This window comes from Andrena cerasifolii, chromosome 1, assembly GCF_050908995.1.
Source record: "Andrena cerasifolii isolate SP2316 chromosome 1, iyAndCera1_principal, whole genome shotgun sequence".
Taxonomy (NCBI): Eukaryota; Metazoa; Arthropoda; class Insecta; order Hymenoptera; family Andrenidae; genus Andrena; species Andrena cerasifolii.
In genome coordinates, this window is record NC_135118.1 from 18,591,614 (window position 1) to 18,619,116 (window position 27,503).

The 27,503-nt window shown below is 38.7% G+C and overlaps 1 protein-coding gene across 1 annotated transcript in view; it reads left to right on the forward strand.

Annotated features, from left to right (window-relative positions):
* The window catches only part of LOC143368574 (uncharacterized), a 121,050-nt gene that overhangs the window by 75,299 nt on the left and 18,248 nt on the right, over positions 1–27,503 (forward strand). The window contains exon 2 of the mRNA XM_076811439.1: positions 24,047–24,189. Within this exon, the coding sequence (XP_076667554.1) occupies positions 24,047–24,189 (143 nt within the window). The remainder of the gene's footprint in view (positions 1–24,046; positions 24,190–27,503) is intronic.

The following is a 27,503-nucleotide window of genomic DNA, read 5'->3' on the forward strand; positions in this document are numbered from 1 at the left end:
GGGTCGTAAATCACGTCGTTCACGACTCCGCGAGCTGGACACGTGTCATATCTTCAGCCCTGAGGTGACTTTATCATACGCTTACCATATATTCGATACGAGATGCAAATCCCAGGTCGGGAGATGCAGATAAAGGAAAGGGGAGGGGGTGAATAGAATTTCATCTGCTCGATGATGCAGAATAAATGGATTGTTATAGATTGCGAGGGAATATCGTATTATATTAGATACCATCGATCTCTCCGCTTATCAAAGATTATATTTTTAGGAAATCAATGGCTGCGTACACTGCGTTCCATATAAGAACGTACCAACGCCCCTACAGATTTGCGACCGATCTGCGCAGCTCCCACGGATTTGACACACGCGATTGGTCGTAGCACTTTCGCGATTGGTCGCAGCACTTTCGCGATTGGTCGCAGCACTTTCTCTGCCGGTTTACTACCAATCAACAGTGTATCCCTGCGCGAAACGAGTACGCTCTAATGTGGAACGCAGTGCAGTGTACACTCGCGATAATCTACGCGTCACTTCGATAAATAAATTCGATAAATACTACTTGCATATCGCTAAACTAGCCTCTGCACCTTTTCCCTCTAGATCTCGCACTGTCTTGTATTCCTTCTTGATTTCAGAACCTAGGGCTATGTTATAAAAAGGAACATGATTGCGAATATGTACACACAGACACACACCCATGTACATGGAACGATTGTAAAATATCGAAAGTGCCATCGATCGTTGCAGAAGCCTCTGTGTTCCTTTTTCGTTCGGTTCTGCCGAGTATATAGCCCGCGAAATGTAACGGTAGATGTTTACTTAATGCGTAGTTTATGTTTGTATTTCAATTTTCTGTAAATAACAGAAAATATGTATTTACACGAGCTATTCCACGTCAAAACGAATAGATGAAAAATTTAGTTTCAGCGGGTCTGTTAAAAATTACAGCATTTGTCGATAACCTTGCAGAAATAATGTATACTGAATTTCAACGACCTATGTCAAATAGTTTTCGAAATACTTAATGTTAGTTTCGAAAATTGAAACAGGATCGGCTGACGCGTCGTCACTTAAACTGTAATATCTCGGTCATTTTTAAAGATAATGCCATCGTCTTATATTCACTTTAAAGCCGAAGGAATTCTTTCTCAAACCGTATATAGAATATTTTGTTTATCGTTAATAAACTTAACAGTAATCGATGTCAAAGATTCAAATCGCGATTTTACGTCGTTCCCACCCACGGTCCGGCTTGAAAAAAATACCATTCGATTCGTTAAGTCTTCAACTAATAAATGCCTTTTTCAAAAATGTGAAGAGATTTTGGAAACAGTTAAGAAAAAAATAAAACTTACGATAGTGTACACCGCTTGGAAGTGCACGGATCCCATGGTCAGTCCGCACGCACGGATTTTTCAAAACAATATCCTAGCGTAGGAAGGTATTTATATACTATGGGTTAAAACAAATTTTTCTTTCAGCGTTTTCGGTATTCTCGAGAAAAATAGTAGGAATATCTGCTCACCATATAAAAGATTAGCAATAGTAGGTATTCAATCGCGATTTGAATCTTTGACATCGATTACTGTTAAGATTATTAACAATAACCAAAATATTCTATATACGGTTTGAGAAAGAATTCCTTCAGCTTTAAAATCAATATAAGACGGTGGCATTATCTTTAAAAATGACCGAGATATTACAGTTTAAGTGACGACGCGTCAGCCGATTTGGTTTCAATTTTCGAAACTTTAACTTTAATTAAGTACTTCGAAAACTATTTGACATAGGTCGTTGAAATTCAGTATACATTGTTTCTGCAAGGTTCTCGACAAATGCTGTAATTTTTAACAGACCCGGTGAAACTAAATTTGTCATCTATTCGTTTTGACGTGGAATAGCACACGTTGCTGTCCATAATTATTAAGACACCAACTTTGTGTGGAATAATAGTGGGAAACGGTGCAAATTTATCTGAAATATCAAATTTGTGCGCAGATACAGCAGGTGCCCCAATACTTATGAACCCCGGTTTATATTAGTTAAGTAAAGTGCGGTTTATTAACGAACTTCCTCCCAAACAGAAGCCTTAGAACCGTCTGCATTTCCTCAGTTCCAACTTCCTCCAGTAGTTTAGCATTGAAATGAAAATATTGTGTTACGCAAGAACGACCCTGCGTAAAGCAATAAGAAAATTTAATCGCAATCTCATAAAGGGTCCGCTGTATTTCTCATAAAAATTTCCGCCCGTACTCGTCGTGGTACATCGGTGTTTCCAGCTTCCAACGTGCACCTTCCACGCGCCTCGTGGTGAAATCCAACTGGATACCCCCGAAACCAATAAAATCGGAGAAATAATATAGAATCTTGAACGGTGGATGTCGTAGTGCCACGACAGTATTGCAGCAACGTGGTGGTACGTAGGGTCTTCAAGCACCACTGGAGGAAAAGTAACATCCTCCTTCCCACTGTTTTAATTTTGATCCCCTAATTCTTGTTACCCCTCAACTATTTCAAAGCACCCCTTGCAAATCCAAGCCACATGCATTATCGTCGGGTTCGTCGTGCTTACCTTGCCAGACTCTTTGTAAGCAACTGTACATTTCAAACGAATCGAGGCGTCCAGAAACTCATCAATACCCGTCGTACTAAAAAAAAAAAAAGGGGAAGAAAAACATTACCCTCTGCCTGCCACAGCGGAGAGGAGCTAGTCGAGCGCGTGCAGCGCCGAAAAATCTCCAATTACCAACGTGCCTCCGTTGATTCTGACGATGGAATCGCTGGGAATTAATGGTAGGGAGCAATCGAACATCGCGTCGAAATGACCGACGTCCCCGGGATATTACTTGCCAGCAGGTATTTCCACGTCGCCCGATTAGGCGGCTCGATAAACAATAGTAGCAGCTGCTTCTGGCCAGCCAGCCAGCCAGCCAGCGTTTCTACTGCGGCCAGTGATCGATACCCGCGATTGATCAGACAGATGCGCCCGGCGAGCGGCAGCCTCTCCTCAGCACGCCCGATCGCGCGGAATTTATCAGTGGCCGTGGTCGCCCTGCTATTTGTTATGTTTATGCACGACCATCGAAATTAATCGTGCCAATTCGGGGACCGGCCGCCCCTCGCAACGCGAATTCACCTGAATCGCGTCGGCACGGGCCGCCGGTTCGCCACGTTAATGACGTGTATGCTTCCGCGCGACGAAGTTTGCTCGCCCGTCGACGTTGTTTGTGGGCGAGGAGTAAAAATTCAGCGTACCGTGGGCTATTTTGAAGTGGGTGTTTTGGTAAAACCGGCAACGTGATGTTTACTTTTATTTTCGTGTATTTTCGCCCCGCTTAACCACCTGTCGACGAAGGTGGGCCAAGTTTCACCGGTATTCCGGTATCGTTAGCGGACCACTGGCGGGGTGTGATAAACGTGCACGATATTATTTGTATAATCGTATGAAATCGTTATTTGTAAATTGCAGAGACGCGTAGGAAAGAGTACCTATACCTGTTTGTATAGTTTTTATAAGTAAATGTTAGAATTTTGTGAAGGAATCTAATAAGAGTGACTGTCGTCTGGACCTCATCCTTTGCACTTTATTTTTACATATTATGTTACAGTCGAACCTCGGTAACTTGAACCTCGATAACTCGAAAACTCGATAAGGCGAAACCTCTGTAATTCGAAGATTTTTCCCTTTCACTTGTGATTCGAGTTATCGAGGTTCGACTGTATCTAATTTCTGTCTCTACTATTTTCTGTTGTTTCTTTTTTATGTATTTAGGTTTCTTTTGTCTTCTTATTATTCTAAATGTCTACTGGAGCAATAGAGAATTATTTTTATTATTATTATTTGTGCTTCGCGAATGTGTGTACCTTAATGTATTCGAATGAAATTTTGAGAAAGTTAATTCTCTGATGTTCAGATACACAAAGTTTACTGTGCGCCAGAACTGGCACTGTTCCACGTTTGTTAAAATATTTGTTTTGGTTGTTTAAACGTAGAATCGCTTAGCTTAGTTGTATTAATGAGATTCTTACCTCTGCTTTGCTTAGTAATACCAAATGGAATTCACTGTCGTGTTACGTATCACTAAATCTGCTAAGAGCACCTTTTAACAGATTCCTCTCTGAAATTGCTAGAATACATCCAGCAGTGCTAGCTTTTACTCTCAATGCCTACGTTATTCGCTGTTGCGCTCTTAGTTACTCACCCTCCGCCTCTCCCCTCTTTTCAATAATAAGCGATGGAAGACTCGGGTAGACGTGAAAAGAAAAATGCTGGCCAGCAAATACGGGCAACCAGCTCGTGTACTGTGTATTTACGGCTCATTGTACATAAAAGAACCCCGGAGCAAGCATTATTTGGCATAAGAATGCAAATTCGGGGAAATGTGCTGTGGAAATTGTTGATTTCTGCGCGAACGTCGGGAATTGTGTAAATTGTTACGATTTGGCTGTTCATAATGAGACACTGTGCATAATCACCTTCTGGGTATATAGCACCTATTATTTATGGAATGAATACAGATTGCTTCAGAAATGGGGCTGCCCAACTTCGTGGAATAAAAAGTAAAGAAAATTGATGCGTTAGGCTCTAATTATTATATTTTTATTTATTTTTTTTTATTACGGATAATAACCCTTTGGTACATTATAATGGTATGAATAATAATAATAATATTATTATTATATTGATGATAATAATAATAATAATATTATTATTATATTGATAATAATATTAATATTATTATTATATTGATAATAATATTAATATTATTATTATATTGATAATAATATTAATATTATTATTATATTGATAATAATATTAATAATATTATTATATTGATAAGAATAATATTAAGATAATGCTTAAAGTACACAAATAGCAAAAAAAACAACAGAAAGAGATGAAATAACAAGTATCAATATTGTAACATAACGATCCAGAATACGAAGAACTGAATTTCTACAAATAGATAAGGAAGTAGCAAACAAGTCAATCTATTAACGAGCATATACATGCTGTCAACGCAATTGCATTTACTAAATGCTTTCCTCAAACATAAATACAAATATATCTTAGAAATAGAACTCGTAGAAACGAATTAAATTTTTCAAAAATAACGTCAGAAAATAATCGTTCCTATAATATTCAGCCTTTGGATGAAAAGTTTTTTTTAAGCCTTTTTAATATTATAATATAATCGGAATACCATTTCTACCTTAAATATCACAAATTTATGTATATCAAGAGTCATTTTTCGCTAATAAAGAACACAGAAAAAGTACGACAAATCATTATAAATAGAGATGTTTCTATAAAAACTCCACGACTATTCACTGCAAATTTGCATACTATTGAAAACATAAAAGACAAATTAATCAATGCAGTTTCCCATTTTAGTTTTAAGCAGCAAGTAATAATGTTTATTTTTCTTTACTGATAAATATTCCTTCTCGAACTCGTTCATCATAGACACCCTCGATCTGTTACCCAAGAAGATTAAAACTAGGCTGAACTGAAAGAAAGCTCGCCAGGGAGTTGGCAACGTGTTTCACGAGCGAATCTCGGACATTCTGAAAGTACCCTTAAATCACGAACTTTCACCGCGTGCAGTTTTTCCCGCGCATCCAATCGAGAGTGCTTTCTCCCCTCGATGGGGAAACACCGCGTTGGATACCTACTCTCGATACTTTAAGCTGCAAGATACGCTTAACGCAGGAACATGCTTTTCAGGTTCAACAAGAATGTATTACCTATGATCGAAATATTTGCGATAGCAAATAGTTGTCGAACTAAAGTCGATAGTTCCGATAACAGTGGAGAAGCTTATAAACTGTGTAAACGTTGCAACTGACACTCGAAATCAGTCTCTCATTAGCTAACTAACAGTCACTTTACTACTTAGGTATATGTAACCATTAAGTAACAAGCAACTATTCAACATTCAAAACCCTATATAACTCTCTTCCACTTCGATAAGTATTTTTATATTACGAATCAACTCTCCTACTTCAATTGATAGATTAACAACAGACTCCTCCATTAAAAGTTCGAAAATCTCGTGTGATATAAACTCAACAACCAATTTTCATCTCGGGTCGCAAAAATACAAAGAAGCAACAATATTATCGCAACACAAATACTAGCCTTAAGCTCAAATACTCTCTGGACATGGTACAGCACAGATTTCTGCGCGCCCTGGCTTTCAAATTGGGAAGCCACTCTCGCGTTTCGACCACTAGTTTGCTCCCATAATGCGGCAGCTCGATATGCAAATCTTAAAGACCCGTAGAGCCCTTGCGGACTTACTATTCCTTTTCAAAATCATCAACGGCTCAGTTGATAGTCCACCTATCACCAGCTTGATCAACTATGACTGGCCGGGCGATCCCACAAGAAACCCATTTCTGTTCAAACCGCATTGCTGCACCTCGAGGTTCCACACCTGTCATCCTATACATAGAGTCTGCGACCTGGATAATACCTATTTTCAGTGCCGTGACTTTTTCTCGAGCTCAGTTCGTACGTTTAAAACTAACGCGCATAGAGCTGTCTTGAACGACATTAAGCACGTAGTTCACACTTGTTCCTTTTCTTTGTTTTTTGCTTTCTGTTTTCGTTGTCCCTACTGTATTGTCATTTTCTAATGTACTTGCATTCCTAACTGGTTAAATAAATAAGCACTGTGTTATCTGGGACTGCCATCGATCCGTCGAGTTATCGAATCACCGAATCACAGGCGGGTTCGGGTACCCGAGATTTGGGACTCGGGACGGGTCGAAAAAATTCGGATGCAATCGGGCGGGATCCCGATACTCTCGTATTGCTCAGGAGAATTGAAGACCTTGCAGCAGGAGAGGTGCAACTCCATCTTTACCAGTTTCGAGTAAACTGGAGAAAACTGTTTATAAAATTATTGCTATGTCGTAACATTAAAAGGAGAACACTAAGTGAAAAATATACATTTTCACATAATTATTTGAAAAATTCGCCAGAAATAGAAATAAAAGCTTATCAACTCAATAACTACTAAATTATTAACCAAATTATTAGTAGTTATTAAGTTGATAAGCTTTTATTTCTATTTCTGGCGGACTGTTTTGTTTGTTTTTATTTATTTTATTTCACTTTATTTTATTTTATTGTTTTACATTTTATTTTATGCTATTTTATGTTTTCGTTATATTTACTTTCTCTTTGTACTAATTTGCTCTATACTTTGTATCTAAAGGGTTCTCCCGTTAATTTAATAACAATATTAATAAAATAATAATTACACGTCATAACTAAAGAAAGCTCTTGCTGTAAGATCTACAATTTCGGGGTTTCCCAGGATATCGGGATTCCCCGAAATTTCGGTATATCCCAAGATATCAGGATTTCCGAAGTTATCGGGATTCCCCGAAATTTCGGTATATCCCAAGATATCAGGATTTCCGAAGTTATCGGGATTCCCCGAAATTTCGGTATATCCCAAGATATCAGGATTTCCGAAGTTATCGGGATTCTACGAAATTTCGGGATTTTCCAGGATATCGGAATTCCCAGAAATTTCGGGATTTCCCAGGATACCGAGTTTCCCCGAAATTTCGGTATTTCCAAGGATATCGGGATTCCCCGAAATTTCGGTATTTCCAAGAATATCGGGATTCCCCGAAATTTCGGTATTTCTCAGGATATCAGGATTCCGCAGGGTATCGGGATTAACGGAAATTTTGGGTTTCCCGGGAATTTCGGGATTCCCCAGAATTTCGGGATCCCAAAGAATACGAGTGTATCGGGATCCCGCCCGAATTTTTTCAACTCGTCCCGAAACTCGGGTTCCCGATCTTTGCGACGACCCCGCGCACGCCTACCGAATCAACGACGCGATAATTCGGGCGTCACTGCTGTTTCACTCCATCAACGTCGGCGAATCGATACCCTTGGACATCGCCTCTAATTACACCAATATTGTTGCTCGAACGTATGAGAAACTCCCATACGAGAATTATTCAGAGAAAACGATGCACGCCGGTCATCCGTGTTATTCGTTTAAAACTCCGTCCCGACACGCATCGTTAATATTTATTTGTCTCGTGGAGTCCCAAAGTGGCTGAGCTGTAAGCGGGCGAATGGTAGCGGGAAAAATCGCGTGAATGCTAATGTCGCGAGGCTGCGGAGCCTATAAACGGGCCGGGCGTGTTTCAAAACGCGGTCGAGTGTTCCAGCTGGCTGGGACGGCGGATTTTTCAGCGCGGAAAGCTCAACACGGGGGGCAGATTTAACCCGTCGCGATAAATATTTAGTTATTCTCGTCGAGTGGGTCGTTTCTGTGGCCAGCGTGGGCTGTCAAGCGGGTGCACGTGGCTCGGTTCATCGATTTGCTTCGAATTTTGCAAATAATTAGCGCGCAGCATGTCGCCACACAAGTGTGGAATTAAACCTCGGAAAACTGTACCTGGGTCTGTTTTGACCCACGATCTGAACCTCTCTAAACTCCTCAAATCACGATCTTTGCCCTGTATCAGAAATTGCCTGTGTTAAGGGGCAACGTACACCTAGGAGGCGAAAAAGTAGGATCGATTCGAAGAATTTTTTCTCCGCGGAGAAATGTATCTATCGAAGAAACATTATATGCATTAGAAAGGCTATACATTTGTCTATAAAATGTTAAATTTTCATTAAAAAAAATCGGAGAAGAAGCTGCGTGGTAGCTGTTTTAGCACAGCAATTCCCTCAGAAAAGGCGTCTGCGGTGACCATCGTATCCTCGGTGTTTTTCATCCGAAACAAAAAAGGAAAAATTATTCTTAAAGTGGGCAAAAAAAGCTGTTACCTGTCGCAGCCGATTTGGGTTATTTCAATTTTTACAAGAGAGCCTGCATTTGAACATAGAAGTCGACTTTTCACATTTTCAGTCGTAAAGTCGACTAAGCTATGCTGTGCTATGTTTTAAAAAATTAGCTTCAGTACACCCGTACGGAAGCGTTTCCATTAAAGCTAAGCTGAGCTGTGTTATATTTTTACGTCTTCTGGCACAGCCAGACAGCACAGCTTAGCTTAGCTTATCCTCGACTTTACAGTTGCAGGTATCAATTTAAATACTACAAGAAAAGAATCACGATCCTGAGCGACAGAAGCAGAAAATAGAAGCATAGTAGAAATACAGAAGAATATGAAACACACGCGTGAATCGATAAAGCGCGCAGGTTTTCTATTCTGAAATTAATACAGAGGAAGGGACGACCAGCGTGTTAGGATTTAAACGCAAATGCAAACGACCCGTTTACGGGAGGCGTGCAACAACTTCCATGGCTGGCAGAAATCGATTCTTGGTGTTGGCGACCCCGCGGCAAGAGAAACACAGAGAATACACGCGGGGAATAATGGAATCTAGGATTAGCCGGCGGGGAAGAAGGATTGCTTCTCTTCCTTTCTCGTTCCTTTTTCTCCTGTTTGCGTCCGAGCAGCGTGTAAGACTACCGCGCACTGTCTAGTTTGCATTTATATATTCGTGCCATTGCTGGCTCGTTCATGAAATCCATGTTGTTTCTCCTTTGCATACACCACGGTCTCGCAATATTCGCCGAGGGATCCTCGTAGCTTGAAAGTAACGATGAAAGTCTTATTCCGAATACATTTTATGACAGATATTTTAGAAGAAAACGGGAGGTAGGAAATATAAAGGCACAGGAGGTAACGATAGTCGAAAGAATGTTTATAATTTATATTTTGCTGTATTACTGGTTTATTGGGGGTAATCCCCTGGTTTCAGTTGAAACAAATCGGAATACAGTTCCATCTTGTCGAATGATAATATTTTTGTTTTCTTCTATGTTTCTTACTCTTTGGAATAATTATAATTGCTTTTTTGGTAAAGTCATTTAAGTATCTATTGTTTCTAACGGACCAGCGCTTATTTATCAGGAAACATTCATTACCTTAACCTGCTCGGTCAAGAAGTTAATTACCGAAACTTTCAGCAGGGGTCGAATGAAACTGATAACTTTTATTAATGAAAGTTGCTTATCGAACTTTTAACTTTTAAATCATTTCTTTTCTGTTCGAAGTTAACTTTGTACATTCACACTTTAACTCTGCTGTAAGAGTTCAGTTTTAACAGCTATTTTATGCTCGATTAATAATAATTCTGGAAGATCGTATAGTTTTGAGTAGATAATTAAGGGTAAAATATAATAATTAGGAATATTTTTTTAATTAGTATTATTCAAGGATTTGGAAGCAGGTAAATGAAGATCTATCTTCGGATCTATCTACCCCACAACAGTTTCAGGAAATCTGCTTGTCACAACATCAACTTTTTAGAGCAGAATAAATGCTCCTGTTTAACTAGAACATTTTCTAATTTCAAGAAAATAGAAGTTCCTTAATTACACAAAAATGCATGGAATAATAGTGTCAGTTAATACATCGCAGTTTACAACAGTTTTCTGTGAACGGAAAAGACAATAGTCGTACAATTACAGTTATTTCATAATTAATTGAAAATTTTAACAGTTTCGTTCGACCCCTGGCTTTCAGTAATCACTCGAAGTATTCAACGCTGGGTGACGCGAAGCAGACGTGGAAAAAATGAGGAGTAAAAAGGACGAAAGCTTCTCTTAATACTTCATCATTTAGCCCATTGTTCCGCAGATATCGACGTTCAGCCTCTTGAACGTCTAAAAGTTATCGATTCCTCGCGACAGACTATGCCCAGTTCCTCTAACGCACCATTTAACCTTCTGCTTCTATTTGAGGGACGATTCTATGCTGGAAATATATCCAGTCATTTATGCGTTTCAAGAAGCACAATTTATATCCAAAATAATATTTCACTACTTGTTACATCATTGAAGTTTCAGGCACTTAAGGGGTTGTACCTAGTCAGGCGGTCGAAAAGAGACGAATATTTGTGATTTTTTTTTGAAGAAGCGGAAGCGTATAATTTTACAAAACTTTTTGCGTTTAAAAGAGCAACATTTAAAGAACAGTTGGTAATTTTTTCGTAGAAAAATATTTATGTTTATAATAAAATAACAAGCGACATCCAAGAAGCATTTTTAAAAATTTGGTTTTGCGGTGAGCATTGCCATTCGGAACCAAATTATCGAAAATCAAAAAACAAAAAAGATTTCGTTAGTATATTAATGAATCCTCAGGTTGACGGTGAGAATTTTCCGAAATATTAAGTTAAAACAACGTGGCAGCTATTTAAAGTTGAAATCCTGATTTTTTCCTGCAAAAATTACGCGAAAAAATCAGGATTTCAACTTTAAATAGCTGCCATGTTGTTTTAACTTAATATTTCGGAAAATTCTCTCCGTCAACCTGAGGATACATTAATATACTAACGAAATCTTTTTTGTTTTTTGATTTTAAATAATCTGGTTCCGAATGGCAATGCTCACCGCAAAACCAAATTTTTAAAAATGCTTCTTGGATGTCGCATGTTATTTTATTATAAACGTAAATATTTTTCCACGAAAAAATTACCAAATATTCTTTAAATGTTGCTCTTTTAAGCGCAAAAAGTTCTGTAAAAATATACGCTTCCGCTTCTTCAAAAAAAATTCACAAATCTTCGCCTCTTTTAGACCGCCTGACTAGGCATAACCCCTTAATACGACTTATTCTTAAACATCTCCTAAGCAACAGGAGTTAAATAATTTTTAATCCTCTCCCTTCGTACGAAGTTTCGTCGAGATCGGTGCGTAGCACCTCGCGCGGCTGCCTAGTCCGACGGGCAATCCTGAAACCCGAGAGGATCACTTTCCCCGTTGCAGAAAAAATTCACAGCACTCAGGCGTTGGACTCGAAACAACCGGAATAATCGGTCAGCAAACAGCGTGGCGAGCTTCTGCTCAAACAGAATGCTCTACGTGTCTGTCTGGCCCAAGCGAGAACGTCGGTGTTTTAAGCTAGACGCAAACTGTCTGTGTAGCAGCGAACGTACTCTCGCGGAGCGTAGAAATCGATTTGTCGTGTTCACGCCCTCGAATCGGATGGGTGCAGGAGGTAATGGGATGTAGGATTAACCCGCCGAAGAAGGATTGCTTCTTCCTCCCTTCACCCGAATTACCTTCCCCTTGAGAAATGTTCGGCCTCTCTTACATTTCCCATCGACCATCTTTGAGTTTCCTCTGACCGAGCACAGCGATCCTTACTTCCTTCGGGATTAAGATTTTTACACGAACGCAGTGTTTCCCAAAGCGGGCGCTACCGCCCTCTTGGGGGCCTTGGAATTATCTAGGAGGGTATAAGGCATTAAGGGGGTGGCATGTGCGCGTTGGGCACAAAGGGGCGTAAATTGGGGCTATTAGTATGTATACGAGGTTTCATGATTTCAATCTACATACCTATGTAATACTTTTCGTGAGTCTAAGAAATTAACCTTATTCCGAATTTATTACTGACAAAAATATATGTTTTAAGATATGCAGATTATTTACGATATTTTAGTTTGATGGTTTTTTAAAATTTCAAGACAGTGAGTTGTGGGGAAATTTGGAAGAGATATGGCCGTCGAAGTGTTGAGGATGTTATGGATTTGGATAAATGGAATTCTATGGGTTTAAAGGTTGCAGAATGAATGCTTAATCCTTCTGCCCCGAGTTGTTAGTATTAATTGTACCCTGGTCCAGTCTTCTCCGGGCTATTTTTAAGAGCGCTTAAGCTCCTGTCGAGTATTGTCACAATGGGATTGAAAGCCTCTGCAATTCATTTAAATCGTGTCTGTGTTATCCTTGTTTCTGCATATACGTTTCTCACAGCAGGGCCTGATTTTGTGATAAAAATTCATAGCATAATAATCGTGTTATGTCCTATTAAAAGTGGCTGAGATGTTCAGTAAGCGAGGCACAGATTTTGATCGTAACAAGGGCGTATCACCCCGAGCAAGCCATTGTCTTCTTTCCCGTAAATCGCCACATGGAATCCATTTTTCATCCCCAGCGGCAATGCGGTTTAGACACGGTCGATTAATTCGTCTTCCTCCTCGCGCGCCAAAAGTGTCCATTCGTTAAACGCGATTCACCACTGACAATTCCCTTGGCATCCATTTGCCAAGCTGTGACACGTCCAGCATTTCACATTATTCAGGATTTATCCAGTGTACCAGTGGCTGTACCCTTTCTGTTCTTAATTCCACGCGCGTGTAAGTATGTCCCTCCGCTAACTGAAGCCTCAAGTGCTTTATTGTTGTAGCTTAGTGAATCATCTGGGAACCAAAAGAGGCGGTAAGTGATAGGGAAGGGCAAATATAAATGGGGAAAGATACGAAGAGACTAGAGAGCGCCAAGGACTGGCATAGAAAGATAGAAAAAGGTACAGGAAGCTAGGTAGGAACAGGCAAAGGTAGAAGCTAGTAAATAGAGAAGGAAAGGACCAAATAGCAAAGACAAGGGTAGATAGGAGAAGCTAGGGAAAGATGGAAGGGGTTAGGGAGATAGGAATAGGTAGGAAGAGATAGGCAGAGCTGGGAAAAGAAAGGGAGGACTATGGAGATATGGGAACAGAATGAAGAGAGCTGGAAAAAGGAAAGAAGGAGTAAGGACTCATAGAAGTTGACATTAAGAGTTAGGAAAAGGAAGGAATGACCATAGAGAGTTGGGAACAAAATGAAGACAGCTAGGAAAAGGAAGGAAGGAATAAGGACACATAAAAGTTGATAGGGATAGCTAGAAAGAGAAAGGAAGAACTATAAAGAGACAGGAGCATAATAGAGGTAGCTGGAAAAAGGAAAGGAGCGTTAAGGAGTAATAGAAGAATATAAAGAAACCTGGAAATATAAAAAGAGCCAAAAGGAAGCAGGGGTAAAATAGAGACAGCTACGAATAGAAAACTTTTCTGGACATATAGGAGAAGATAGTGAGACCTAAGAAACCACAGAAAAGGCTGAAGCTACCTTCAAGGACCCAGTTCCTGATCAGTTTAGGAAAATAAACCAAATAATAAGCTTATTATGATACAAATTTATTCTAACAAATTACTAAATAATTATGCAGTATTTTTAAATTATAAAATAATTATTATTATGTGTGCACTTTTTTTAATACCAAATTAAAGATAAAACATAGATTTACTGAAGTAACAAAAAATCTTTTAAATTTGGTTAAATTTGCCCTTCACACGCTTAAAAACCCGCGGTAGTTACTCTTACGTGATCAGGAACTGGGTCCTTGACGGTAGGCAAGAGAAGAATGGAAGACTTAGGACACGGGGAGAAATTCAACGAAGACTACAACTGCAACACAAGAGCGCCACTTTTGTGATGAATCAGATATGTACTTGAAACAAAGCTTCCTACATTTTTGACAAAAATTGCTGGCACAAATGGACATGTTATATTGTTGGCATAAAAGCAGAAATAGTATGTCCAGCTTGCATTCATTAGCTCGAGGTGTTTGCCAGTGTTGTGCCAGTACCATTAGCTCTGCAGCTGAAGAGACTGCTTTCTTCATTAAAATGTAGAGTGTTCGCCCTATTACCAGCCACCGTTTTCCTCGAGACAAGGCACCGAAGAACATGGGAGAAAACATTTTCTTTTTGTCGTCATTTGAAACGGTAGCAAGCATCAATAATGGCTCATTAAGGGCATAAATCAATGGGATCAACGAGGCATTTTTAATATGTACGTACCTATCAAAGTACGTACCACGAAATGAAAGTATGACATAACTAAATGTATTCCCCGGCCTCTAAAAAAGAATGTCTTCGCTGATGATGTTACAGTATACTGGAAAGGATTTCCTCGTTACGCAAGAAACAGTTCAGGACTGTCTCAACAACTTCCAAGAGTGGGCAGGGAAAAGTGGTTTTAAATTCTCCAGTACAGAAACCAAGTGCATAGTTTTCTCAAAAAAGAAATCTCGTATCCAGGACCCCACTCTCTACCTGAACAACCACCAACTGGAAGTAGTACACACAATCCAAATTCTAGGGCTCCTCTTTGACCAAAAACTCACCTGGATCCCCCACCTTAAGCACCTGAAATTAACGTGTAGGAAAAAGCTAAACATCATTAAAAGTCTCGCTAAAAGAAATTGGGGATCCGATCAAAAGTTATTGATAAGTACCTACAAAGCCATTGTCAGGTCCAAACTCGACTATGGATCTGTGACATACAATTCGGCCAAACCAAGCGCGTTGAACATGATCTCCCCCATACGCAACGCTGAATTGAGAATTGCTATGGGCGCCTTCATCTCTAGTCCAATTAGCAGCATTCTCGCTGAAGCTGGAGAATCGCCACTGGATCACAGGAGAAGACAATTAAGCCTGACCTATGCGACTTCGATTGCCTCAACGCCTCACAACCCTGTGTATCGTAATCTTTTCCTTGGAGACTATCGGGAGGATTATAAAAAAAAACCCAATGCTCCTGTGCCTTTATACAGTAGACTGAACACTTACTTACAAGAAGTAAAATGGAAACTCCGCAGGATTGCCTGTAGAAGACTCCACGTATCACCTTTTTGGGAATTTCCATTACCAACTATCAACACTGGTCTTCGCGAACTTCCGAAAAACCAAGCTGACTCAAACAACTTTAAAACAGCCCTAAATAGCAGCCTTAGCTCATTCGATTGAGAATCAGTCACACTCACTTGACCCACTCCCACCTCATTACCATGAATGAACCGACAGAATGTGATGTCTGCAAAGTACGTGTCACCATCCAGCACATACTGGTCGAATGTGCCAAGTACTCAGCAAATCGAAACCAACATAAAATTGGCACCGACCTCAAACAGATGCTCACCGATCCGGATACCTTCAACAATGTGCTCACCTTCCTTGAAGACATTGGAATCCGACAACTGATTTAGCGTCTGTGCTCACCAGTACCTGAGATGTCAGAGCCCCAGGAACATTTTTCTTTTTTTCCTTTTCTTTTCACTAATTCGCACGATGACTAATTGATCTTACGCACCTATGTAGTCGCTAATGACCATAGAAGTAGATGCTACTCTAAACGCTCAATTAATCAATAATAAACAAAATGAAAGGGCTTTTTATTATTTAGTAGCACCATTTTAAAATTGCGATACTGCAGTACGATTTTAATTCCTTCTATTCTACTTATATTTTGAAGTATATGCTGTAATATTGGTAGATGAAAATAGGATACGCTGCGCATCTTTCAGACATCCGTTTGCTGTCCCAACTTTCGATATCAGGACTAGCTCGTGTTTATCTGCTTCTGTCACCAATACCCCGTATCTCCACTCCTCCCTAAACCGATATTTGCTTTCCATTCGCGTTTTGCGTTTCGCCGAGATATCGTTTCAAAGCCGTACAACTGTTGGTTGCAAGTCGTTCATCATTCCCTGTAGACGTTTTACAAACAGGAAGCATGGCACGAGGGATTCTTCAAAAGAAACGACTGTATATTCACAAATCTTTTAATGAGAAAAAATATTTAGATGACATTTTGACAGTCCGCTTTTTTCTACCATTATTATATGTACTACTTTACCTGAAAATGGTTCTAAGGCACTAATGTTTGTATAAAATTCAAGTAGTTCATACAACTGTAATGAATTTTAGAAAAATATTAATTTCACTGATAATGGGTTTTAGAGTGAAATACTGACGCAACACTGCAGCATTCCTCTTAGTAATATTTTTAAAAGTTCTATTAACCTTTGGATGTCGATAGCTTGACAGTCTATAGCGGATACTGGGTCCATTTTGACCCATAACACAAATTAATTCACACAATCTTCGGAATAAATTTTTATTGTAGACTGTGATCTTATTATTGTGTAAAATTCGTATTCTCTTATAGTGGTGATATTGACAGCCTTAGAGAAGCATTTGCTACTTTGTCTAGAACATGATCGTAGAATTGTCTACATTCTAAATTCGTCCCAATATGCTCGTCGTCTGTCCAATAACAAGGAACGACGAAACGTCTGAACAGTAACAGGATTTGTTACTTTAATTGCGTTTATTAAATGAAACATTCATACCTTTTATACGAAGTTATATTTATTCGTAGCCTGGAGGGTAATTGAAGATATCTGGGTTCGAGTACAGGTAGAACTTCGTTAGTTTTAAATATTTCATTTAAGTAACTGGAAGTATAACTTTGCTGTTCCCTGCGCAGAGCACTCTGTCGGATAGCTTCTCGAGAAGTGCATTTCTCACTTTTCTCGGCAAATTGAATTCGTCCTTTGGAGATTCCTTGGCCCACCACAAGGGCTCATGGACTTTCACGTCGAATAGAAAATGAAGGCGGGCACTCGAAACCGATTAACCCTCTGCCGCACGATTTCTCTAATCGTTTCGTGTGCCTCAGTTTACTTAACGGGTCGGTTCACTCTGACGGTTTGAAAAATTAAGCTCTTTTTAAAGATTTTTTTTCCGTAGATACAACATATAATGCAATATTTTTTTTAGTATTTATTAAGCTACTCTTACATTATACAAAAAATTATTATTTTTTTAAAATTCGTTTTAAAACTTTTAACGCGATTATCTCAAAGCAATATTTTTTTCGACTGGTACAAGTGATGGCAAAATAACTATTTCACCAATCAGTCTGCAATTTTTACACGCTATTCAGCACATCAGTGGCTATGGTCGGGACCACGGAAACCTTTTTTGATTAAACATTTCATACTTTTTACAAGGCAAAATGATTGAAAAATTCACCATACTTCGACACTTTAATTTCAAACCTCCGCCATTTTGTTAATTTTTTATCAGTAAAAATAATCCTGGTTCCGGCGATAACCACACTCATAATAATTACAATATACTTTGAATTTTTGGTTTCAAATGCGTCGTTCTCCCGGAATCATCTGCACCAGCATTACATCGCTTTCTCGAGGCGTTTACATCAGTGCGATATATATTTTAAAAAGGCCGTAAAAAATTTAAAATAGATTTTCTTATACTGCTAATAAGTGTATTAATAAGTAGACAAAAAATTATTTACATTGGACGTTCCGTTTACTAAAAAATAAATCCTAAAAAATGGCAATTTTTCACGACTTCACAGTGGATTGACCCCTTAAGGAACATTCTACTCTCTCGGCCGAAAAATCGGCCACTTTTCGGTGATGGGTTTTGTAATGAAATAAACACAACGTTTTCGAATTTCGGGGGGTATATTGTACCACTATTGAAATGCAAGAAAAAATCTTTGGTCTTTGTTTATTTCATTTGTTCACATAAATATTTCGCAGTGAAGTTGACGGCTTCATAATTGCTGGTGGTTGAAATTTCGGACGACTGGATCATCGGAAATAAAAAAACAAACAAACATATTTCTAATTCGCAGGAGTATGGTTATCTCGCTTTCCACGAAAGAACAAATTTTTACCAAAATTATTAAAATGGGAGTCGATCGAAGTTAAAAGTACCGAAAAGGGCATTTCTATTCTGTTTAATAGATACAAAACGCGGGAAAATATTAAAAAATCTTAAGATATTTGTAGTTAGCGAGATAGCGACTCCTGCAAATTAAAAAATATGTTTGGTCTTTTTATTTCCGATGATCCGAAATTTCGTCCGCCAGCAATTCTGAAAACGCCAACTTCACTGCGAAATATTTAAGTAAACAAGTAAAATGAACAAACAACAAAGATTTTTTCTTGTATTTCAAGAGTGGTACAATATACCCCCAAAATTCGAAAATGTTAAGTGTGTATTTCAGTATAAAAATCATCACCGAAAAGTGGGGCGGATTTTTCAACCGAGAGAGTAGAATGTCCCCTTAAATCAGAGAAACATAAATTACCCGATTATTAATTGAGCAATTATTAAGAACGGATTTAGTATGTTGCTCACAGTTCTCCAACTTTCCTTCTCGATTCTTATGCAATTCGATAGATTTACAGTAGATCTAGACCCTAGATCAAAGAATAAAAATTGATGTTCTGAAACTCGATTTTCTACGGAAATAGACGCAATCCAATGTTTTTAGCAGAACAGTGTTTGCATACACCATGTTTTAACTGTTAAAATTTAACACACAGGAAATCATAATACAATCTACAAGGGAATTTCAATAATTTAATTTATGTTCCCATTTCCAAGGACCCATATTTAAATCTGCCTTTTAATAATGTGATCTTCATATTGTCTCTATGAGAAACGCCTTCAGACGAACAATTAGCGTGCTTGAATGGAATATTCCTTTCACATTAATTATCGCCTGTTCTTTTCGCTCGCTGGCATTTCGGTAATTGAAGGAAAGAACGATTATCGACGTCCAGCCCCTCAAAGGTGGTTCTTGTGCCGATCTGAATAGACGCTTGAATAACTGCCTTATTCTTCAGCGCCACTTTTCCGCACAATGATTATTAATCGTTGTTACCGTTAATCACGCGCTGCTTGTTGTCGTAAATTCCTTTTATCACCGTTTATTGTTGCACGTAGCTAAAAGGGTTAATGGGAGGGAAATTGAAGAGGTGTAAGTGGCTCGTTTGTATGACGTTTATGGAGGCAAAGCTGCAAAACTATAGTCACAGAGGTTAACAGGGAAATTTTGTACAAACGGAGAGACTTTCCTTAACAATTTCCACTGCTGGGATTCCGCTAAGGGGGTGAGAAGATTTTCATACAGCTCGAGGGATACCTCGCAGTCACCGTGATTTATATCTATTTTCACATAACCAAGGTGATATTTATTGTAATATATCCGTCGATTAACCTCGTGTTGTTTTGAAATTGGAACGCTGCTTGCACCCCATTGATTTGAAATAATTTATATCAATTTCGAGCTGCTGGATATGTCGAGTGCAAATCGCCTCGAGTGCAAGGGGCTAATGGTAAACGTATGTTTAAGAGAAAAATCAACAAGGAAACTTCACCACACGAAGATGTGAGTCTGATGGAAATCTCTGGTACATCTATCCATTTAATTATTAATAGGTAATTAGCAATGTTTATTTATTAGACAGAATGTTCTATACTCTTCATCGTACTTCAGTAATTCAGAGAAATGTCCTAGAAAAATAAGTAGGAATGTTTCTTGTTAGGATTAAAATTAAGCGAGGATTTTCAAAATGGAAAATTTGTATTTACATACAAGAGAATTTAATTGTTTTCTAGACCATGTTAAATCAAAATTGTGTATAAAAGATCCGTGTAAAATATATATTGTCAACGTATAATCAGTGTATGACGCTTTATGCCCAAGCATCCAACAGAATTTCTTCCCACACTTTTGGCTCACAAAACCAGGACAGACAGAATATTATCCTTTAATACCTCCATCCGAGCAACATTAGTAAAATCGTTCACATCCATTCTTTCCCCCTTTTGGGGCACATTTCGACACCGCCATTACAATTTCTCGCTACAGATATTAAAACGAACGTTGCTTCAGGAAAAGTGATCAGATAAGTTTGCACGCTACAGATGATGCTCGCCCAAAGCTGTCCACGTTCGTAGGTGTACGAAAGTGTTTTAACGGCGATCAGATTAAACGAACACACGAGCACGCACGGGGACACAGGTGCGAACACCCTGGGACAGGGTGCCAGGAAGGCAGGCAAAGGCAGCTGCCTGCAATATTGCCGCCGTTTCGACATCGATGTAATCTTGTAATGCTGTGTCCCTCGATTATTTCGAACGAGTTTAACCTCTTACGCCGATGAACAGCCTGCCAATATTTATAAAGTATCGACGGGGACAGGGAAAGATAAATGCTAAAGCAGAGGATGTTTCACAGCTGCGGTTAAAAATTTCACTGGAGATGACGAATGACGGAGTATTCGTAACAACTAACTGAAGAGTCCTTGTAGCAGATACTATAATAAAAATCATCATTATTCGTGGGTTTCGCCAAGAGAGAGCATGAGACTGCCACTTTGCAAATATAATAAAATTTACTCTGTGCTATAGTTGTACAATAAATATTCCGTCACCGGGGGAAGGAAAATAAAGATAAAGCCGGGGAAAAGCCCGGAAGCGCATAAATCAAATAAAGCGAGAAGATCGAAGAGAATTGAATGTTCCGGAAGATAATCCGCCATTCTGTAACCTCATTCGATGATGCTTGATCCTCGGGTACACGAATTCTTTTTTTTATACCTCCCTTGGTCTCGTGTTTCGTTTCAAATTCCCTTAATGCCGCGTACCTCGCGCATATTATGCAATTCAGAAGCTACGCAACTGCTGGTTCGTTTCTCCAACACATTACGTTTTCAAATCGGTGGTTCTTCTCAGCGTGTTTTCGCCCTTCCACTCGAAATTGCATGGCCGGGAATACTACCCTTCGGATTTATTCCGCGGAGTGCCACGAGCGTTTTGTCCAAGCACTAAGAAAACAAAAATACGAATGTTAAATCAATGATTAAAAATACATTTTTTTTTTAATTGAATAGCAGAAAAGTTCGTAATAGCTCCTAATGTGCGGTGATGAGCACCTGTTTATGATGAGTAAGACGATGACAGCGGTCGGGAAATAAAGTGGAAGTGGTGAAAAAGTAATGGAGATTTGGGGATGGATGTAAACACTGTTGTGTTTAAATCTTGTAGTTTTTTAGTGGCTAGGATCTTGTGGCTTATTTTTAACAAGTCCCTTAGTGCAGGTTACTCGCCGTCTACATGGAAGACTCACTTGTCTCGTTACTCCGGTATTTAAAGGGAGGTTTCGGTCTAAAAGTCGATTTTTTTTTATTTCATACTTCGAATGTTCAACCTTTTAGGAATACGTGTTTAAAAGGATTTGTTGAAATTCGTAAATTTCCCGCAGTTATAGGCATTTGAGTAGCGGCAAATGCATGGGCGCAACACCGGCCACTCGGCGCTCAGGTGAAACTTTAAACGCGTTTTTCTCGAAACAGTGTTCTCAAAACGGTGGGACCTGTATCTCCAAAAGTTATTAACCGATTCGACTGAAACTTTTTTTATTTTGAAGAATATACTTCTGGCTAGGGGAGACCAGGCAAAATTACAGAATAGTGAAAATTTATAATTTTTAAAGGCGTGGAAAGGACGAACAGTATAGGGAAAAAGTGATTTCAAACTTCAAGTATCGTTATTTTCTAAACAAATGTCATTTTTATAATTTTGTTTGCCCCCCCCCCCTAGCCAGAAGTATATTCTTTAAAATAAAACAAGTTTCAGTCGAATCGGATAATAACTTTTAGAGATACAGGTCCCACCGATTTGGATCAATTTTTTGACGCCTTAACTTTAACGACTCCCCAGTGCCGTCTGCAATGATGAATTATAAAACAAAAAATATATTTCTATAGTTTAAGACATCCTTAAAACCATGCAAAAATGATTTTTCAACCCTAACTTTGATCGCAGTTTTCACCCCGCAAATATGAAAACGGGGAAAAATAAAAAAACACGTATTTCTTATTTTTCGGTCCTCTATAAAATATCCAAAAATCAAAATGATCGGAGGTGGACACCTAAAATACTCTCCTTGTTAGTCTATATTTGAAATAAGAAACTCAGCAACAAAAATATTATCGGAGACGTTCACACATCTTCACGACGTACAAGTCTTATGAAAAGTCTTCTGCTCGCAAGCAGAGCTCGATAGTTCTTCTTGTGTTTCTAATGTGCTTCTGCCTCGACGGGGCGCTTTAGCTCGCGAACGATGACTCCAAGATTCCTCGCAGGGGTGGAGTCTTAAGGTTACAGGGCTAACAAAGCTAAACTATTGGCGGAGTTGTAACAGAGAGGTGGTAAAAGAAAACTGTCTATTGGCGAAGGCGTGTCAACCTCGAGGGTGGTTGTGAGGCGTGAGAACGGTAACTTTCCAAATCTCGAAACATCGGTACTTAATTTATAGCTTTACGAGGCTTCGGCGACAGTCTAAACAACTCGATGCAGGCCACCCGAGTGGAAGCCTTATTCTCTGGGAACCTTAGTTCCGGCTTAAGGGATGGCTCGAGCAGTCGAAAATATATAACTGAGCAACAGCCCTACGCTTGGACTGACGAAAAACAGACGCGTGTCCTCTACGTAAACATGACAATAGGCTGACGGCCCTTCCTAGCCTCGATAGCGTAACGTTTTAACTTTCTCTTCTCAACAATCATATAAGTGTCAACTACCTGTTATTTCGTTTTACATTGGCTTTTACGTGCTTATCTCTATGTGACTTATTCTGCCACCATATCGCGTTATGTATGTAATTTTCTAGTCTGCGCTTCATTTCTCAGTGTATACACTGCTGCATATTGATTTATCAAGGGGCTTCCGTTTAAATAAATAAATAAGTAAATACTCAGAAAAAGGATGCTTTGTGACACAGTCCGTTCTACTGTGCCGCAATAGCGTACGCCTGCCAGGACAGGCTTTCAAAGAGCCTGAACATTTATGAGGCCGCAGAATAGAGAGATTGATGGTATCGCTATACCTGTAGTGGAGCTGCTCGCCAACTTGCCACTTACGTGATACTTAATCGATGCATTTACCGAGTTCATCCTCGCATCGAGCATTTATTATTCACCGGAACTTTCCCAGCGTCCGCCACTTTCCACGCAAATGGAAAAACTTTGCCGCGAAGTGGCTGAATGGGTAACCGGGCAGTAAAAATTAAACAGCGCGCGCCTATCGGCGCATCGATAGCGGAGATTGAAAGCTCGAAATAGAAAGCAATAGTGTCCGCTATGTTTCTGCGGGAAGTATTGATTTTCTGCTACCTAACCCTTGATAACTGAAATTTCTAGGACACCGGTCGACATTAAAGATTGTATATAAATTAATGGGCACAGTTTAATTTTCTTTCGCGAACGCTCTATTGTAAAATAAAGGTTCGTGGCTCCTAGGCTACGGTAATTGGATGTGAAACTTTTCTGAATTAGTTACCTCCGGGGTTGAAGTTAGACAGGTACATTTTATTTCCTTTTAATCTGTAAATATTATTAATATTTGGAGAAAGTATTACCTTTCATATATAAGTGGACGTATCTTTCATTTCTTTACTTCATTTACCTTTATTTATGTATATATTTGTTTATGTAACCAAGGTGAGGATTACTGAATAAATACAGAGTATATCGTTAATAATATTATTGTTACTTGATTATTGGATTTTTTTACAAGAATAATTCTCTCCTCTGAGCTTGTGATTTTGCTTTTTCAGTTCCAGCTAAGGCAACTGGCCAGGTCCTCCTGGGGGAGGTCGACATCGCGATCCAAGAGGATGCCGGCGATGAAATCACGACGGAGGAAGCATTCCCGAATAAATGCGTCGTCGACGGAAGCTCGTACTCCCACGGCCAGACGGTATGTAAATAAACGCCCCCAATCGTTTCCCTTTCTTTTTTTTTTTAAATAATTCGCGTTATTATGAAGTTGGAACACCCCGTATGGTATCGTGGAACGATGCCAGCTATGTTTGCTTTGGTACGTTATGCCGAATAAAACACGTCGGGCAAGCATGACTGTGTTTGTGTACACGTGGATTGATATCAAATCCCGTGAACGTTCCTTCTCGATCGATCAAAATGTTGACGTGCTCGTTTTGTGCTGAATGTCGAGGAACGTGAAGGAAATACGCGTTTACATTAACTACCCACGTGGATGTGCAAACAATTTTAACGCATCGCGCATCATTTCTTCAGCCACGAAAATTGTATAAACGGGGAGGTTAATGACTATGTGGGACATTTTTTCAAGATAGACCCACATCAGGATAATACAAAAGTTCGCATATACACACTGCTGTTCATAAATTTAATATTGCAACACCCACTCGGTGTTAAATAATGGTGAAAAATGTTGCAAATTTATTGAACAACTATAACAAATTTTCACTTCATTTGGTATTTTATTTCTGCCACTTTTGAACACAGCAAAACCATACGCGAGGGCAAAGTTCCACTTACACTTGTCAGAGGTTCAAATATAGAAACACATGATTGAGATTAATAATTTTCTAGTGGTAGAATTAAATCTTATTTTTACAGGTTTCATCGGTCTTTTTTAACTCAGAATTTCTTTAACAAAATCACGCGGCGCCGTTCCTAGCGGGGGTGCAGAAGGTGCATTATTATATGGAAAATTTCGACTAATAAGAATAATAATTATAACTTTTATGATGATTATTAATGATATCGTTCCTTTTCTCAATTAATTTTTTTTTAATTATTCAACGCTGGTTTTCCGAGATTAAAATTCATAAGTACATAGTATGTTAGTACTACATACAACCCATTGTCACGAAAACAAGCAAAATTGAAAAATCGAAAGATCGAAAAATTCAAGGCTCTGTATTTTTTCAACAAATTCGAAATCGGCAAAATGATGACTTAAACCCCCTCTAATTTCACGAGGACTACAACATATTCCATTTCTAACAAAATCTGTTTCTTCAATCTATTTCTTTTGCATGCTAACTTTTTAAAACTATGTATATATAGATATAAAAGTAAACACTGCATATAAAATTCTTAATTAAAGGATATTAAATTAATAAGGGCGGCAATAATATTTTCTGTAATTATCTTTTCCTTTAAAGTGTTCTCGTTCTTAATGGGCTTATCCCGTAAATAAATTATTATTATTATTATTATTATTATTATTATTATTATTATTATTATTATTATTATTATTATTATTATTATTATTATTATTATTATTATTATTATTATTATTATTATTATTATTATTATTATTATTATTATTATTATTATTATTATTATTATTATTATTATTATTATTATTATTATTATTATTATTATTATTATTATTATTATTATTATTATTATTATTATTATTATTATTATTATTATTATTATTATTATTATTATTATTATTAATATTATTAATATTGTGTTTGCACCTGGGCGGCCAAAACCCAGGAACAGCCCTGAAATCACGTGTGACAGCCCCCGGGTCATTTTAAACCCCAATTCCGTCGTCACTTCATTAACAACTCTTCTAATTGTCAGAAAGATATAAGAAACTTGTTACCGACACATATGTTTGTCGCTCCTCGACGTTATGTTAAAGTCCACCTGAACCGAAAACCCCAACAGGTTTAAAAGAGATCGTACAGAAAAGATGTCCCGCAAAATGTTTCGCAAGACAGTGGTATGTATACAGGGATGGCATGTAATTGCCTCCTCGAATGTGTCTCGCGTGTATATCACAGATTCCGGACAAGTCTGGGCGCTCCGGTAACTGCGTTATTGCATTACGATTCGCTACCTTATGGAATTTCGAGTAACCCGTTGCAGCGTGGCGCAAATAGCGTCGAGCAAGTCACGTCTCGATAATGGTATCGGTGCGACGTTGAGCCCCGCTCTGCACACACGTGCACGGTCGAGCGTTGATAATAAAGAAAGGAATTACCCGGTTGCGCGAAATTTTTCTTGCTGAAATGAAATACGTGTAACGGGACGATTGCGGCATTTATTGCGACGACGAATGATAAACGGTCGGGGCTGAGGCCGTTCGAAATTTAGTCCAGTTTGTGACCGCGAACGTTTCGATGCTAATACGTGATAGGGGTAGGAAATGGAAGTGTCGATGACGCTTTGAAATATGACGTTAATAGATTTCCGCGCCATTGGGGTCGTTAATAAACGCGTTGGCGGGATTCATCATTACTCTGGCAGAGTTTAGAGCCAATGAACATGGGGAGAACTAACAAGGAGAGTATTTTAAGTGTCCGCCTCCGATCATTTTGATTTTTGGATATGTTACAGAGGACCGAAAAATAAGAAATACGTGTCTTTTTATTTTTCCCCGTTTTCATATTTGGGGGGTGAAAACTGCGTTCAAAGTTAGGGTTGAAGAAATCATTTTTGTGGAATATCTCGAGAACTATTAGAGACAGGGGAATAGTGTCAATGGACGAATTTTGTGTCTTTGAATGCGAAATATGACTGACTCACCAGGTTTTCAAAAAGTCATCAATACTTGCACTGTGTATTTCTGATTAGCGTAAGCTTGCTCTACGCCAGGAGCCCTCGGACACCATTGTGTACACATCCTTCTTTTGATGATAATAGAAGTGAGACATTTATTTTGGAATTTTTTGTTTCGTATAAGCCTGAGCCGAGAAATCACCTGCACCATGAACATACATCTTTTTTTTAGGTGCCACATTGTCGCTGTAAAAAACCATCAAAACAAATTAAAAAAATTCTTTTTATTTTTTTTTGTATAATATAAGGGTAGTTTAATAAATACCAAAAATATTTATTTCACTATACTTTGTATTTACCCAGAAAAAATTCTTTAGAAATAGGTTATTTTTTCGGCGGTTCAAAGTAGAATGATCCCTTTAGCTTCAAAATCATTTTTCCGCGCAGCAAAAATCCATGCGAAGAAATCTTCCTCCATCGACTCGACTTATTTCGAGGGGTAGAGTCCCTGTCTATTAGACCGTAGATTCGTCTCGACCCCCTCCATGCATCAGCGCGACACCCCAGCGTAACGTTCCATCAACCATCGACTACGTTGATGTCAATTCGTGTCGCGTCCACTTCAGACATCCGTGTCCTTCCAAAACCAAGGGCGTCCGAAGACTTTTTTCCAGGAAGGGCAACTGTGAAAAAACAATTAGCCCGTTTCCTTTTTTTAACCCATTT